The 17,458-nt window shown below is 36.0% G+C and overlaps 1 protein-coding gene across 1 annotated transcript in view; it reads right to left on the bottom strand.

Moving 5' to 3' along the window:
- Nucleotides 1-353: 353 nt before the first annotated feature.
- LOC149834102 (CDP-diacylglycerol--serine O-phosphatidyltransferase 1-like) overlaps nucleotides 354-17,458 on the bottom strand; it is a 70,403-nt gene continuing 53,298 nt past the window's right edge. The window contains exons 9-12 of the mRNA XM_090011211.1: nucleotides 2,316-2,407; nucleotides 923-1,176; nucleotides 735-823; nucleotides 354-630 (exon numbers count right to left, since the gene is read on the bottom strand). Of these exons, the coding sequence (XP_089867337.1) occupies nucleotides 503-630; nucleotides 735-823; nucleotides 923-1,176; nucleotides 2,316-2,407 (563 nt within the window). The 3' untranslated portion in view covers nucleotides 354-502. The remainder of the gene's footprint in view (nucleotides 631-734; nucleotides 824-922; nucleotides 1,177-2,315; nucleotides 2,408-17,458) is intronic.

Genomic DNA, 17,458 nt, shown 5'->3' with positions numbered 1-17,458 from the left:
TCGAAGGGCCTATGAGACCTGTATCCCAACAGTTGGCTTCATCCCTACAATGACTATTACTAGTAGCCTCGTCATTCTAAATGATCATCATGCACCCGAAGCATACAATGCAAAACAGATGAAACAAATACATATTTATACTTCAAGGGGTAGCTAACAGGAAGTGTATATCATGAAAGCATTTAGGTAAGTGAAAAGATAATCTGAAACGTGAACATAAAAGTGTCTCCATGTGTATCAACTACTTGTGTAGACCAACCATTTGATAACAATGTCTGGTAAAATGGTCAATCAACTATTTAATCCAACACTTTCTCTTTCCACTATGGTGATCTTTCGATCTTAGAAAGTGGTACACCTCCAAAGGAAGTCCAATATGAAAATAAATTATTTTCAGAATTACAATATCATAACATTCACTCCAAGGAATGTGAAAAAAGCATTTACAAACATGAATATGTACAAGTTTTCCCTTTGGAAAACAGATAGGGTGCAACTTCTGTCATACCATTTTCTTCCTCAAACTACGGTGGAGTTGCCACGACCATATAGCAAGGAACAGAATAAGCGCAAAATCAATTGAGCTCCAGAAAACTATTAACCAGGAAGGCATCGGCTCAGGATATAGTCCTGTGAAACAAGATGAAATCCAACAAAAAAGCAATAAACAATAAAAGCAGCATTTGGAAAAAAGAAAAAAAAGATTGGAATAAGGACAATTAACAAATATGTACCATGGCCAAACTTCATACAGATAAGAAACTCCACAATGCAGATGGCAAGTGCAAGCCAGCAAAATGCTCCCAATTTTTTAACAGGTTTCCTGAAAAGTGAAAAAGGAAATAGAAAACAAGGGGCTGACTCTGTATCCTTGCATGTATGTGCACATGAGAGAGAGAGAGAGAGAGAGAGAGAGAGAGACCTGTCTTGCAAGTATGAGTTATACTCTCGGATCGTTGGCAGTGCAATTAGCCACCAGAGAATCAATCTATAAATAACAACTGGGTTTCGAGGAGGAATCCAGAGGCAGAATTTCAGGAAGAAAGTATTGAGCTCCACGGTCAAAAAAACAATGCACAAGGAGAGAACTTGTATGAACCTCCAAGGACCAAGTAGAGGGTGCCACTCATCCTTGTCCCACCGTGCAGGAGTAAATTGGCCCAATGTCCTTTTCAACTTCAAATGATACAAAAGGGCAATCACATCGATAACCCAGTAAAAATAACAATAATAAAATAAAGAAGTGCTATGTGTGTGTGAGAGAGTGAGGGCAGGTGGGCTACACAAACATGCACATACTCTTTTTTTTGTTTAATATTCCAAAAGCTGATTTTGCATGTTTGGCCAAACTAATCAAGGCATGGATGTTGAAATATGCAAAAAGTTGAACAAGATTTAATTTTTGGAAAAACACAAATGTGTAAGTTACCTGTACTTTTTTCCTCAAAATCCTGAAACTAATTTTTGTAATGTTTGAGGTAGTAAAAAAAAATCAATAAACTATGTCTCATTAGATGATCTTACCACCATAATATTTCTAACTTGAAAAGAGAAGACAAGGTCTATCTAAAACAAAAAAATGTTATGCAGTAAAAGATATATTATTTATCTGATGACCTCAACTTCCACAATATCCCAGAAGAGAAGATGCACAATAAATTTGAACAATGAATACATAAAATGTAATAGGGTAATAACTTCCCTTTCCCAGTTAGATAGACTCCTAGATTGAAACTTTACAACATTTAAGTCTACAGGTGTCACCTGGCTTTACTTTAATTAGATCCTACCTTTTCTATGTTTTAGGCAACAATGTAGAGGATCCTTCATACTAATTGGCAAGATCATTTATTAAAAAGTTCCAAATCAACTATTAGATTACAAGCATCCTCATCACTCATTCAAAACATGGTGGTACACAAAAAGGGAGATGAACAAAAGAAAAGTTAGAAACATAAAAAACCCTACAACAGTACATGATTTGAGTTTCAATCCTTCAACATATATACTACATCACTTTCATGTGGCACTGCTAAAGATGCACGGAGATCCCTCAAATACACTTATGAGTCATTCTGGAGAAACTTTGTCAAATCAAGTGGTTAGTTGCTGTATGATTTGACTAAAACGGGAATACCAAAATATTCAGAGCAGAATTGTCCCAAAGTCTACTTTCAAACGAATTTTTTTATCAATAAACTATTCTTTAAGTTCACAGAATGCATTTTATTCTGACTTATCCAAAGAGCTACATTTTACACCAACAATAGGGGAAAAGAAACTAAATATAGAAAACTTGCAAAAAAAATGCATACTTTCCCAATAATGTTAGGCTGTCGACTTAGCCCCACCCATTCATAAGTTTTCCCATCAAAGTATCGGACAGTGCACATTCCAGCCCATATACCTAAAAATCAGAGAAACAAAAGTCTGCTATATGTAAACTGTATTGGTTCTAATAACAAGAATGCAAAAAACACCAACTTTGAAAATAAACGTGAAAAAGAGAAGTTATGCTGTTCAAGATGTAATCAAGAGTTTTTTTCCACTGTTTAGCTTAAAACAGCAAAAACCATAAAAAAGAAAAGAAAATCAAGCTGCAGCTGTAAATTAGCAGTAAAGTGAAAATCAGTTAACAGACTTGTCAAAAACCACTTGAAAGCTACTAACCTTATTGTTAAGTTATTAAACAGTAACCATCTAGCACATAAAATCCTTGAGAGCACCCCTTCTCCCAAAGTTACGGGGTCGCATTAATCATAGGCTTTACAATTACAAAAACACAATAACAACAAAAATGTGTGCATGTGCATGTGTGTGTGCGTGTGTGTGTGTGTGTGTGTGTGTGTGAGAGAGAGAGAGAGAGAGAGAGAGATTCTCAATTGATTCAACAAGGAATTTTCAGGCAATTCACAAATAAAATGCATAAGGTAATAAAGAAATTTACAGAAATATCCGCACATTCTATTGTAGTTTAAGTGATTCAACAGAAAAGCTTGAGGCACCAAAAAGTAAAACGTTTAGATATTAAATATGATGACTCTAATAAGTTCACACTATTCTATAGGTAACCTCAACTTAAGCATACAAATAGGTCATTTATTATTTACATAGCTGCCCTTCATGTAATGAAATCAAGAAGCCTCCACTCACCTCATACAAGAGGCACAAAGCAATTCCTCAAAGAGGTATAAACACAAAAGCCACTTAAGGGCTAATCAAGAACACACACACATAAAAAAATATATTCTTTATTGATGAACAAATGCATACAAAATGCATAACCTACAAGGGAGTTGAAGTCCCATATTTATACACAAAGAGGGGGAGTGAGGAGCTCCCAACGGCTATATTGTCAAGGACAATAGTGCCCTTGACAATATAGCAAAGGTCACCACTATATAAAAATAGAAAAATACAGTTTAGCCCCTAATGGGCTGTTCCTATTAAAAGGGTCAAAAGACCAAAACACCCCTAGAGGGTATAACAAATTATATATATATATATATATATGAAAAATTCATAGCTGCACAATCCATAGGTGCACAATGAAAATGGGATGTTGCTGAGCGTCCATCGCTCGCATGATGGACGACCCGCATGTGAAACGGTGCAACTGTGAGTTTTTTCTCTAGAACCTGTTTTGTGAGAAAGAGAAAAGAAGAGGAGAAGAGGGGATGCGGCTATCACGATTTTAATAATGAAATCGTGACCTAAAAACATGTATTTATAATGTTTTGATATACAATATGGGTCCGGGTCTGATATAATATCCAGACCCAATACAATGTACATTCGAACAAGTGTAATATACAAAACACTATACAAAACACTAATTTTTCACCTCCCCTCAAGTTGATCATGGTCTTGAACCATGAACAACTTGCCTTTAAGCATCCAAAAACGATCTTTTGTCAAGCCCTTTGTAAATATGTCGGCAACTTGTCTTTCAGTATTAACAAATTCAGGCTCGATCTCTTTTTCTTCAACTTTTTGTCTTACAAAATGTTGGTCGATCTCAATATGCTTAGCGCGACTGTGATGTACTAGATTGAATGACATATTGAGAGCGCTTTGATTGTCACACAACAAGGTAGACCGAGAGATCGTTTCTTTCACTTCAGTTAGTAAATGCCTGACCCATGTGACTTCGACAGTAGCGGCAGCCATGGATCTATACTCGGCCTCAGTGCTTGATCTAGCGACAACCTTTTATTTTCTACTACTTCAAGAGACTAAGTTTCCTCCAATGAAGACGCAATATCCTAATGTAGACCTTCGTTCATCGAGATCCCCTGCCCAGTCTGCATCACAATATACAGTAAGTTCACGCACATCCTTGTCAGACGACTGTGGAGAATATATCAACCCATCTCCAATTGTCCCTTTTAGATATCTGAGTATCTTAACCGCCTCCATATGCCCAGTACGTGGTGCATGCATAAACTGAGACACTTGATTGACTAAATAAACAATATTAGGTCAAGTGAATGTGAGATACTGTAACATCCCTATGATGCTGCGATACCTGGTGGGATCCTCACATAGGTCTCCATCATGAGTACTAGTTTTTGGTGAAACACACTTGGAGTTCCTAGAGGTTTGCAGTATTTCATACCTACCTTGCTGAGAACATCTATCGTATACTTGTACTGAGTGAGAGTCAAGCCGTGAGCTCGACTATCGACTTCTACTTCAAGAAAATAACGCAAGGCACCAAGATCTTTCATTTTGAACCTCTGACCTAATAGGTTTTTCACTTCTTTGATGTGATCCTCAGAGTTTCCTGTGATGACAATATCATCCACATAAATTAGTAATAGGGTGATCACATTCTGACTTCTAAAAATGAATAATGAGTGATCCAGTAGAGAGCGTGAAAATTCATGCTTTTGAATCTCAAGTGAGAAGCTGTCAAACCAAGAACGAGATGCTTATTTTAGACCATAAATAGCTCTTTTTAGCCTGCATACATGGGTTTTACAATTTTGCTCGTGATATCCAGGTGGTTGTTCCATGTAAACTTCCTTCTTCAAATTCCCATGCAAGAATGCATTTTTTACATCAAGCTGACTCAGCTTCCATCCGTGTTCAACAACCAAGGAAAGAATAATTCGAATCGTTCTCATTCTCACCACTGGGTTAAAGGTCTCATCATAGTCTTTCCTTGCTTCTTGAGTGAACCTTTTTGCCACCAGTCTGACCTTGTATCGTTCAATGGTTCCATCTGGTTTATACTTTATTTTGTAGACCCATTTGCATTCGACAACATTTTTGTCAGGTGGTCTGGGAACAATTTCCGAGGTTCCATATTCATGCAAGGCTTGCATTTCATCATTCATAGCTTATACCCATTTGGTAGAAGTGGCTGCCTAATAGTACATAATAGGTTCATCTTCCTTGTTGAGGGCAATTAAAAAGAGCTGAAAATCCAAGGAGAAGTTGTTATAGCTGACCCACCTATCAATGGGATGTCTCATGCGATGGATCTCTTAACTTCAAGAATATGAGAGGAAGTAGGTGTAGCTGCTGGGGCACGATTAAAAGAACCTGACGTTGTCGTTCTTTGTCTAGTATAGGAAATGCCCTTGTATCTGCCCGATACTGATGATGGTACTTCTTCCCCATTTTATGATCCCAATGCACCAATAGTCTCGAACATTTCTTCTTCCTGCTGCACACAATCTGGACAACAAACTTCATTGGGACTAGCAAAAAGTTCTGAGTTCAACAAAAAATAATAAACTTCAGTTGTGGTAGAGGACATAGCTGTTGTGCCAGCTTTGTGATCAAAATTTTGTTCATCAAAGACAACATTTCTTGAGATTCTGATGTTAGAAAGTGACTTTGAATATTTTAGGTTCGATAATGAACCCATACACATGCACATTAAGTGCGAATATACCCACTTAAGGGAACAACACAAGCACATCAAGTGCTAATACATAAACCCATAAAAAGGGATAAATATGACTTAAAGTCATAAGTTGAATATTATTGAAGAAATAGGAAGAAGAGGGTAAAAACCCTATACAATGGAGCATAAGCTCCTCCAAGGAGTAAAAAAATACAAGGGGGAGACCCCTATTTATAACACAAGAGAGGAGCCACAAAGGGGGCTCCCAAAGGAGTCGTTGGGAGCCCCCAACGGTCACATTTGTGACCGTTGGAGGCTCCCCCAACGACTCTTTGGGGAGCCTCCTTAGGTGGCGCAAACCCAAAAAAGGAGAAAAATAACAAAAGAAAAAATAAAATTAAATTACAAACATATTCTGAATGGAATATGCGTAAAACTGTGAAATGTCTAAACTACCCCTATGCCTATAAATAGAGAAATATATATTTTATATATATAATTAGGATAATACATATGCATATATACCATATATGAATATGTATTATCCTTTATATATATAAAATATATATAATATTACAAATGTTGAATGATACAATTTAACACCCTCCCTCAAGCTTTGCGTGCGGGAACGAAAAGATTGAAGAAAGCAAGAGGAAGAATCTCAAGGCTTCAAGAGCCATCAGTACGAATGTCATTGCAAATGTCTTCCTCCAACGTCTTTAACGATGAACACCTTCCATGATTTATCCAAGGTACTTTTTTTCCTCTTATCTTCAAGATCCTTAGGAACAACAACAAAGAACAAGTAAAAAATATCTTTGCACTTTACTCAAAATGAAACATTCCTAACAAGGTGCAAAATTTATGCATAATAGGATAATTACTTTAGCATGAAAAGAAAATTTAGAAGACCAAAGTTTCAAAAATCAAATATCATGTTAAAGAGTGAGCGGAAGCAAATTATGCGGAAATGAATTGCAAGAATGCATAATGCATTCATAAGGTCCATCATTGGACAAACATAACCCCATAATGGGGAAAAACACAATGGTCCCCTACAGTAAGCCTACGAAGAAGCATAAGTTACATATGTTTTATTGAATGAGATCATAAAAGGCCTTAAAGAGCATATGCATATATTATCATGAAATGAATTAATACTTAAAGGAATCATTAATGAATCATGCTTCAAACATGTAATGAAGTGCCAAACAAGAGAAACGAAGTCTCCAAGCATACTTTAGACAAAATAAACGCAAGAGTTCACAAGGTTTTAAATCCATTTACGAGGCAAAACGAAGAGTGTTATTTGAATAGAGAATCTTACCCATTTAGGAAAATCTCACTCAATTGACAAAAAACACATTTTGCATACAAAAGTGGCCAAAGAACCATAAGCACTTAATATATAGATTAAATGCCAAAAAAAATCAACTTGATTTTAAAATATGCATATCAAAAATATGATTCACTTGAATATCTTAAAACACAAGTCATAAATGAAATTTTGCAAATTTCAACAATAGTTCATCCATTACAAACCACTACCTCATTAGTCCTCCAAAACCCATAAATCAAGTGTATAAGCTACTAGATCAAGAATATAAATATAATGTCATTAAAGGCCAAAGACACACACAAAGGTGTGCAAAAGAACCTCTTGTCTACATATAATAATACTTGAAATGAGTGCATCTACAACAAGAACAAGAGAATACACGCCAACATGGACCAAAAGCATCTCTTGTCTACGTAAAAACACACTCAAAACCAAGTATGTTCAGATACTAGAACAAGAGTAACAAGCCAACCATGGGCTAAAACACAATACATCTCTTGTCTACATAAGATGACACTTAAAATGAGTGAAATAAGCCAACCATGGGCATACATCTCAACGACTAGAACAAGGACACAAACGCCAACATGGACTAGAATCACACACCATGGTGTGAATCAACGTGCCTTGTCTACATAAAATAACACTCAAGACAAGTGTGTTCAGCTACTAGACCAAGAGAGCAAAAGCCAACAAAGGGCTACCAACACACGAAGGTGTAATAAAATTCTTGTCTACATACAATGACACTTAGATAAGGGGCATAAAAGGAGAATACTTTTGAGGCAATAAAACTTGTAATGACAAACATATAAATAAAACCTTGAAACAATATTCTTCAAAAAAGAATACCCATAACAATATCATTTTGAAATAAAATGTGTGAATATACACACACCAAGAACACTTGTGCACAAAAGCACAAAACATAAATGTGCAAATGCACTCATATGATTCATAAACAATAAAAGGTTGAGCAATAACCCCAAAACCTTGATTTCAATATACCTTAAAACATTTAAGGTTTTAAACATCATATATCCATCACATTTATATATAAATAAGAGCATCCATAAGATCAATGACCAACATTAAACAAGTGACACACTCATATACCAAATCATTCTAGAGTCCCAAGGTGCCCATAACTCACCTCAACCACCATCTATAATATGGTAAGTGGACAAACTAAAATGACATAACAATTTATCAAAAAACATGACTTAATAGATTATTACCAACTCCTAATGCAATAAGTACGCAACAAACATTAGTGAAGACCATAAATTTTATAATGAGACAAGCTCTTTAAATCAAATTGAAAAAATCTTTTAAGAGTATAAAGATGCAAAGAAAATCACCATATTCCATAATACTATTTTAAAACTTAATTCAACCGAAAAAAACCCTTCTTAATTAAATGTTGCTCATATAAAAAGGACACATTAGGAAAGTGAATCAAAACTTATTAAGGAATTTTTCATATATGTCAAACATTTTTCAAAAAAACTACACATCACAAACATTTTAATCTTAACATACCTTTCTTTAAAGACTTACCATTCATATAAAAGGTATTCTTATAAACAAAGTTAGGTTTAAAATATAAATTCAAAGCTCCAATGGTCATAAATTTTTACCGATTTATTAAAGCAAGTTTTGAGCAATCATATATCTAATTTTTCGCCAAACAAGTTATCATTTAAAATTTTTTAAAGAAAAACATACGAAAAAGTATGTATACGAAAAAGATTCAATAGAGTATCAAGTAACTCAAATTTTTATAAAAAGACATAATGATAAAGAGTACACATAAAAAAATATATATATTAAATTCTTCATACAATACTTAAAGAAATAGAATGCATACCGAATAACTTTAAGAAAGAAAAGAGAGAGAAATGAATACTTCACCATTTTTCTTTAAAAATTTCGTGAATACCACGCTTCCCGATGCACCAAAGAGCAACTCGATCTCAACCGAGCTCTGATACCATGTTAGAAAGTGACTTTGAATATTTTAGGTTTGATAATGAACCCATACACATGCACATTAAGTGTGAATATACCCACTTAAGGGAACAACACAAGCACATCAAGTGCTAATACATAAACCCATAAAAAGGGATAAATATGACTTAAAGTCATAAGTTGAATATTATTGAAGAAATAGGAAGAAGAGGGTAAAAACCCTATACAATGGAGCATAAGCTCCTCCAAGGAGTAAAAAAATACAAGGGGGAGACCCCTATTTATAACACAAGAGAGGAGCCACAAAGGGGGCTCCCAAAGGAGTCGTTGGGAGCCCCCAACGGTCACATTTGTGACCGTTGGGGGCTCCCCAACGACTCTTTGGGGAGCCTCCCTAGGTGGCGCAAACCCAAAAAAAGGAGAAAAATAACAAAAGAAAAAATAAAATTAAATTACAAACATATTCCGAATGGAATATGCGTAAAACTGTGAAATGTCTAAACTACCCCTTTGCCTATAAATAGAGAAATATATATTATATATATATAATTAGGATAATACATATGCATATATACCATATATGAATATGTATTATCCTTTATATATATAAAATATATATAATATTACAAATGTTGAATGATACATTTTAACATCTGATACGTCTATTGGCAGGATCATAACACCTATATCCTTTGTAGTCGTCTGCATATCCCACAAATCTACACTTCTGAGCCTTGTCTTGAAACTTGTTTCTCAGGGACCGATCAATGTGCATATAACAAACACATCCGAAGGCACATAAATCATGATAACTAGAATGAACCCCAAAAAGATAGTAATAAGGAGACTTATTTTCCAAAACAACCATAGGCAATCTATTCATGCACATCTCTAAATTGGCGTTCATGATTGTGCATCGAAAGGCATGTGATATGAAAAGAATGCATTGACATGTTAAGATTTTTGCATAAATGCATTGATGATCAAGATGGATCATCGTAGATTGTGGAAGCCTTGAGCCGGTGTGCTCCTTACTTTACTTGTTTATGCATTGCAAAAACCACATTTATATTATGATTCTAATTACACTATTCTATTGATGCCACTCGTGGACTGTGAAGAGCTTTGCATATTGATTTGCAAGCTTATGTTATTAATTTTGCATGATGGATTGCAAATTAAAAGAGATAAATTAATAACAAGATAAAAGAAAGTAAAGAACAATGTAACTTATGTTTTCTTGATGTCCCTTCTTTAGTGTGAGAATCTTAGATATTGCGGTTTTGAAAAAACCGTGAGGATACTAAAACTTTGTGTGCATTGTTGTTGCTCCTGAACCCGATATTGAGGTTCTTCTCTTGGCCACAGTTTTAGAAAGAGTCTGTCATTTTGCCTGAGGGTGGTGTGTAGACACAATTGTTGTTTTGGTATACTAAGAAAAATAACACTTGTGGATGCTGATGTCCCTGGTGTCTCCGATATTAGATGTTGTTTTCTAATGTTCCGATGGATGTTGTTTCCTGATATCGGTCGAGGGCTAAGTTTGGAACTCAGTAATAAAATACTTGTGTGCTAAGCTACCCTGGGAACTTAACTTGACCTCAGGGATTTTACCTGTTTGGTGTATCCGCGAGCAACGGTAATTAAAAAGAGAAACTTAAATTGTATGCATTTAATACGAACATGCATATAAAAAAAACTTGACTAAATATAATAATGTGTTCATACATATGCATTAAAGTCATGCATATTTCTGCTATGCATTAAATCATGCATATTTACTTGTTCCCTTAATTGTGATATATTGAAGAATACATAATGTTGTTCCTTAATGCATGTTAAATGTCTTTAATCCTTTAACTGTGATTATTGTTATTTATTAAATGTTCCCTCATGTTTAATAAATGTTCCCTATTGTATGAATAATTATTTGAATTATGAATGTGATATATTTATGTCCCTCTAAAATATTGCATGAATCTTATCTATATTCTTTTCATTTATTTGATTCATTAGACGAACCTGTACGCAGAATTCTTTGGATTTTGATACTCTATTTTTTGTGTTTTTCACAGCCATCGATGCCTAGTGGGGTGACCTGCTTTTGAGAAGAGTCACAAGGGGACTACGCAACTGCAGGGCAAATTCTTTGGATGGCGTGGCTCTTTCCTTTTGCTTTCTTTACTTTTAATTAATTATGTCTCAAACTCTTTACATTTGAATAAATAAGTTTGATTTGGTTTGGTACGAAAGATGAGTATAAAATCTCTTGTGGTGGTGGTGGTGGTGGTGGTGTTTAACTGTAAAGGCCCCGGGTCTCTGGGATTGTTTCCGCACTTTTAAAAAAAAAAATAAAAAAATTTTGCACTTTTCAAGGGGTATGAGTTGGGGTCATTACAATCAAGGACAATAATGCCCTTGACAATATAGCAAAGGTCACCACTATATAAAAATAGAAAAATACATTTTAGCCCTTAATGGGATGTTCCTATTACAAAGGTCAAAAGACCAAAAATACCCCTAAAGGGTACAACAAATTACAACCACAAAAATAATATATATGTACATGAATACATATAGATTATATATATATATAATGTTTAAGAAGCATATTCTAACACTTCAAAGAATATATCTACAATGCAATTACATGTATTCACAAGTAGATGCATTCAACACGGTCGCCAACCAAGATACATATTTTAGTTTGAGTCATTTCAACTTTAAACCCTAACTTTTTCAATCATGAAATTTTAGAGCATTGTATGCTAGTGATTTTTGAAGCACTTGAAAGACATGTTCACACATCGAATAGCATGATTTAAAATATTTTTCTTGCTATACAAGGTGTTATATCTACAAAGCTTGATTAACAAAGCATACAAAAAAAAAACATGTTAAGGTTTGAATAGGTGACAACGAACTGGATACAGAAAGGTCTACTAGATGGTAAAGTACTAATGACATGACCAAATATCACACACACACACACCTTTGGTGTGGACATGCATATGTATCATCCAGTGCAATCTCACCTATTCATACATTTTCAGTAGATTACGGTACAAATGTCAACAAGGGCTCCGCCACATCTCGCTAGGTGGGTCAGCTTAAGGCATTCAAGTTGAAAGACATTATGAGTTTGATACCCGGGTTGTACAGCCCTTGCCTTACATCCAAAGCAGCAGGCTCCCTAGTGGGCAAGGGGGGCGGCCAAGGGGTTTTAGGGTGGGCCATATGGCATAGCATCAAACTCTCCCATACTCCACCTGAACTAGGGTTTCCCCTTGATAAATATCTAAAAAAGTAGACTACTGTGCAAAAAGGTTTACAATAGATTGTTTAGTACGACCTAAATAGTGGCTAGCAAGTTGAAAAGGTAGACTACAGTACAAACAGGTTTACAATAGACCGTTTAGTACCACCTAAATAGCGGTTAACAAGTTCTCTATGTAGGGAAAATGTACCCCAGCTAACCAGGCCTCCAAAGTCCACAAAATATTTAGAATGCCACAACCCATGACTCTGGCAATGATGAGCGCAACCAAGACTAAATGCATATTGACTTCCACACAGAAAGAAGAGTACCTCAATGACAAATTACTGGGATTCTATTGGCTTGATTGGAAACATGTAATAACCTCAAATTTTGTAATTTATTTATTTAAATTTATTTGAAAACAACGAGTATTTTTCTAAATTTGGGCCTCGGATCCGTTACCGGATCCATAATAGAACGTGTAAATAACCCACAATGGGGTATTAAAACTATACTTATAATAGTTAAATAATTAATTAATAGTATAAAAGAAAAGAAAAACCGAGTATTTAAGGTTGGATCCGTGTTTGGATCCAAATGGATCCAACATATGGATCTAAGATCCATGAAATGGCCTTTATATCCATATTCATAATAAAACTAATAATATAATATATAAATAAAATTTAAATTTTTATTTTTTTTATTTATCCGAGGATCCACAGTTGGATCCATTCGGATCCAACTGATGGATCCATATGGTTGGGGGTCGGGTTACGGGCCTCGGGTCCGGACCCGAGCCGCACCCCCTGTGTAACCCTTTTAAAGAAAGGGGCAACCCGATAGGGTTGTAGCAGAGCAGAAAAGGGGAAAGAGGGGGGGGGGGGTTACGCAGGCGTAACCGAAACCCCCACCCATCTCGGCAAGAAAAGAGGGGGGGGGGGTTCGGCGATAAATGGGAAGTGGAAGAGGGGGGTCTCACCCTCTTCTCTCGTCTCTCTCTCTCTCTCTCTCTCTCTCTCTCTCTCTCTCTCTCTCTCTCTCTCGTGTGGGTGAGCATTGGGGAGGTGGAAGATCGCCGGAAGGCTGCAGCCACCGCAGGCCACGGCAGCCCCTTTTGTTGTCTCTTCCCTTGCGTGCGACCATCACGACACCGGAGCAGTTGAGGCCGGTGGAATAGCTCGTCTCCTCACGTCAGCCGCAACCCCCAAAACATCGGATTGTAAAGGTACGGGTCTTTCCTCTTGATTTCGAGTGGGAAAGAGGGTGCAAATTTGTTTTCCATGGAATATTTTAGGAAAATCGTTAGAGGGGCAGATTTGGGGGTTTGAGGCGCCGGAACCCCAAATCGTCAGATTTGTGAAATTTGATGCTATGGGTTTTATTGGTACCTTATTGGGTGGGTTGAGGATGCTATTGAAATCAGTTTTGTGGCTGATAGGCTTGTCTAGCAAAGGTTTTCTCCAGGACCGATAGTCTAGTAATCTGATTTTCAGTTTTTTTTGTGCTATCGAGTTGCATATGTTGAGATTGTGTGGCTGGTTTTGGCATTGTTTAGCATAAGTGGTGCTATTACTGTGTTTTGTATCTATGTGCAACACTTGGTTGAGGCATCTTTCGTTTCATGTATGCTTCTTGATATCGACTGTTTATACCTGTTCTACAAAAAGGTTCTCTGTTGTGTGCATAATTTGTTATATGTTTTCTATTATGTTGGGAGGCCTTTCATGATGTGTGATGGAGAAACCTTCCCAGATTTTGGTTTTGCTGGGGCAGAGGAGTTGAGGTGTCTATCGTTTGCTTATGAGAATTGGTAACTTGCCCTCAGCATCGTAGGTTGCTATCTGGAGTGCTTTAGTCCATTGTACACAATAATACCTTGATAAGTACAGAGAACATATACCTCAGTCGAATAGTAACTAAAAGTTCATGACTCCACTATGCATTTGAGATGTCGAAAAAAAAATATAAATATATATCTATGATAACACTAAAAAAGATAATGAGCATTGACCCAATAATCAGTTTATGTTTGTGCATATTGCGTGCCATCATCTGGCCACATATCAGCATGATTGAATTAGTCTTGGTGTTCCCAGACATAAGATGATGCAGCATGATCTGTAATATTCACTAGGTGTTGGAGAACAAAGCAGTCCGTGACACTTTTTCTTCATGAGTCAGTGGAAAATCCCCTTAACTATCCATTTGAGATGCACAACAAATACATCATGTAACACCTCTTCTAGTAAGACCAGACCAGAAGACCTTAAAAGAAGTGTCTTGTAAATTTTTGTTTTTCATGGGCTTGTTTGCCCTATTAACAGATTTTCTTTTCATAAACTGTTGAAGTCTGTCTCTAATGGCTAACAGCAGCTGCCTCTGACACATTCAATTTTCCAAATGCCTAATGAATGCTTTGATTGAAGTGGTTTTCATGAGGAGTTTCAGTGCTTCACTCATTATAGGGAATATTACTAGAAAAATAAAGGTGTTCATGTATATTTACCAATGATTTTCTATGCCCATACGTCATATTTACAAAGGAAAACCTCACTTATAGGTATTATCCACTACAAGCCAAGCACAAATTCTTCTACAGGTATTTGAGATTCTTTGCATGACATGTCATTAAGGGATTGGTATGGGTGCATGAGTAAAATGTTACAAAAAATATATATATATATATATATATATATATATATATATTAAGTGTATACTTTAACACTTAGTGTTATTTTGATTCTAGAGCTAGATCTTTAAATTTGCAAGTTAAATTTCCAGATTTAGTTATGCATGTATGGTAATTTTAATACATGTTATGAATGAGATTGTTCATTTGCTTTGATTTGACATGCCTAAGTATTATGCTATCGAAAAATTTGTTTAAGTGCATATACATACATGAAATCGATGTGTGTGTAACATGTACAATACTGCTTGATTGTCCACATGTACTTATGAATCATAAATGAATGCATGTGTATGAAATGATTTCATAAAAGCACATGCACATGAATAGTGAACTCATGCACATGCATAAATATATTATTGTTTCATGCACATCTTTAAAATTTGTCATAAATATGCATCGAAAACATGTGGAAAATTATGCAGAGAGGCATGTAATTGATGATTTTTGCTTATGAATGCATTGATGGTCAATTGGATCATAGGGGCTGGGTGAGCCTCGAGAACTAGTTGTTCTCTGATTTAGTTATTTTGATGCATTGCAACAAATTAAATGTGAGATTTGTTGTTTTACCACACTGTTCTATGTTGTCATGGGCGGTGGTCTCGTGAAAAGCTTAGCATGTTGATGTGCAAGCTTATGTTATTAATTCTGCATGTAAATTTGCAAATGTAAAAGAAATGAATTAATAACCAGATAAAAGAAAGTAAAGAACAGTGTAATTCACTTTCTCCTTGATGTCCCTGCTTTAGCGTGGGAATCTTGGATATTGCGGTTTAGGGGAAACCGTGAGGATACAAAAACTCCGTGTGCGTTTTGTTGCCCCTGAACCCGATATTGAGGTTCTTCTCCTGGCCACGGTTTTAGGGAGAATCCGCCACTTTACCCGGGAGTGGTGTGTTAGTCACAGCTGTGAGTTTGTTTTGGTATACCAAGAAAGTGGCGCCAGTGGATGCTGTTTTCCCTGGTGTCCACGACTTTGGATGCTGTTTTCCAAGGTTCCGATGGATGGTGCTGTTTCCTGATATCGGTCGAGGGCTAAGTTTGGAACCCGGTAACAAAATACAAATTGTGTGTGAAGCTACCCCGGGAACCCTACTTAACCTCGGGGATTGTACCCGTTTGGTGTATCCGCGGGCCACTGTAATTAAAAAGAGGAACTTAAGGATGTGTGCATTTAATAGGACATGCATATGGAAAGAGGAAAACTTAAATGGAAGATAATAAATGGTTCATGCATTGCACACAAATCATGCATATTCCTGCTATGCATCAGTTCATGCATATTTACCTGTTCACTTAGTTGTTTATGTTGATCATTGTATGATGTTGATCTATTTTACATTTAATTGCCTTATTGATTAAGTTATGATCAATGTTGCATATTTCGTGTTCCCTCCTGTTAACTGTTTAATTATGCATGAATGGTTAATTGACTTAAGAATTGAGTATAATTGTATTCCTCAAAATATTACATGGATCTTATTTATGCTCTTTTTCTTATTTGATTCATTAGGGAAACTTGTACGCAGAATTCTTCGGATTTCTGACCCTCTTATTTTATTGGTTTTTCCCAGGCACAGGTGATCAGTGAAGTCGACTAGCTTCTGAGAGATACGAGGGTCACATTTGTTTCAGACGACTTCACTTACAGACAGAGTGGCTCTACTTTTATTTTCTTTTAGTTCTTCTGATTTCCTGCAGTTTGATATTTCATTTTTGACATGGAACATATTACTCTTATTGATTCATTAATAAAAGAATTCAGTGGATTGGTTATGATTGATAAATGTAAGTTGTTTTGTGGTGTGTGGTTATCCAACTGAAATTGGAACTGTAGGGACCCCAGGTCTCTGGGAAGTTTTCCGCGACTCTTTTAAAAAAAAAAAAAAATATTCCGCATTTTTCAAAGGTAGGAGTTGGGGTCGTTACAAAACATGAGTTCATACAGAACCCTACCCAAAAATATAAATTACGAGAAAATAATTGCAAACATGATAAACCAAAACAAAAACAGGAACAAGTAAGAAAGTAGGGAAAACTATGAGGCATTGTTAATGCGTGTCCTAAGGAGAACATTTATCCAAAGAGCATGAATAGGGATGTGACCCAAAGCTGAACCATAAAGTCAAGCATTTATTGCATGTTAAAACATTTAACATCTAATTGCTATCACCGGTGCTCCATTTCATCATTTGTTCCTTACTCAGTGACTCGTCACCTGGCTCGTCCTTGAGTGTCTCGTGACTCGGCTGGGTCAACACGGTGACTCGGCCGGGTCATGTTTGTAAAAGTATCTCCAAAAAAATACTAAGATCAAGACCTTAATATTCTTGATAA

Source organism: Nuphar pumila, chromosome 6 (assembly GCF_984573655.1).
Source record: "Nuphar pumila chromosome 6, dmNupPumi1.hap1.1, whole genome shotgun sequence".
In the NCBI taxonomy this organism is placed as follows: domain Eukaryota; kingdom Viridiplantae; phylum Streptophyta; class Magnoliopsida; order Nymphaeales; family Nymphaeaceae; genus Nuphar; species Nuphar pumila.
This window is presented reverse-complemented; position numbering and strand designations above follow the sequence as displayed.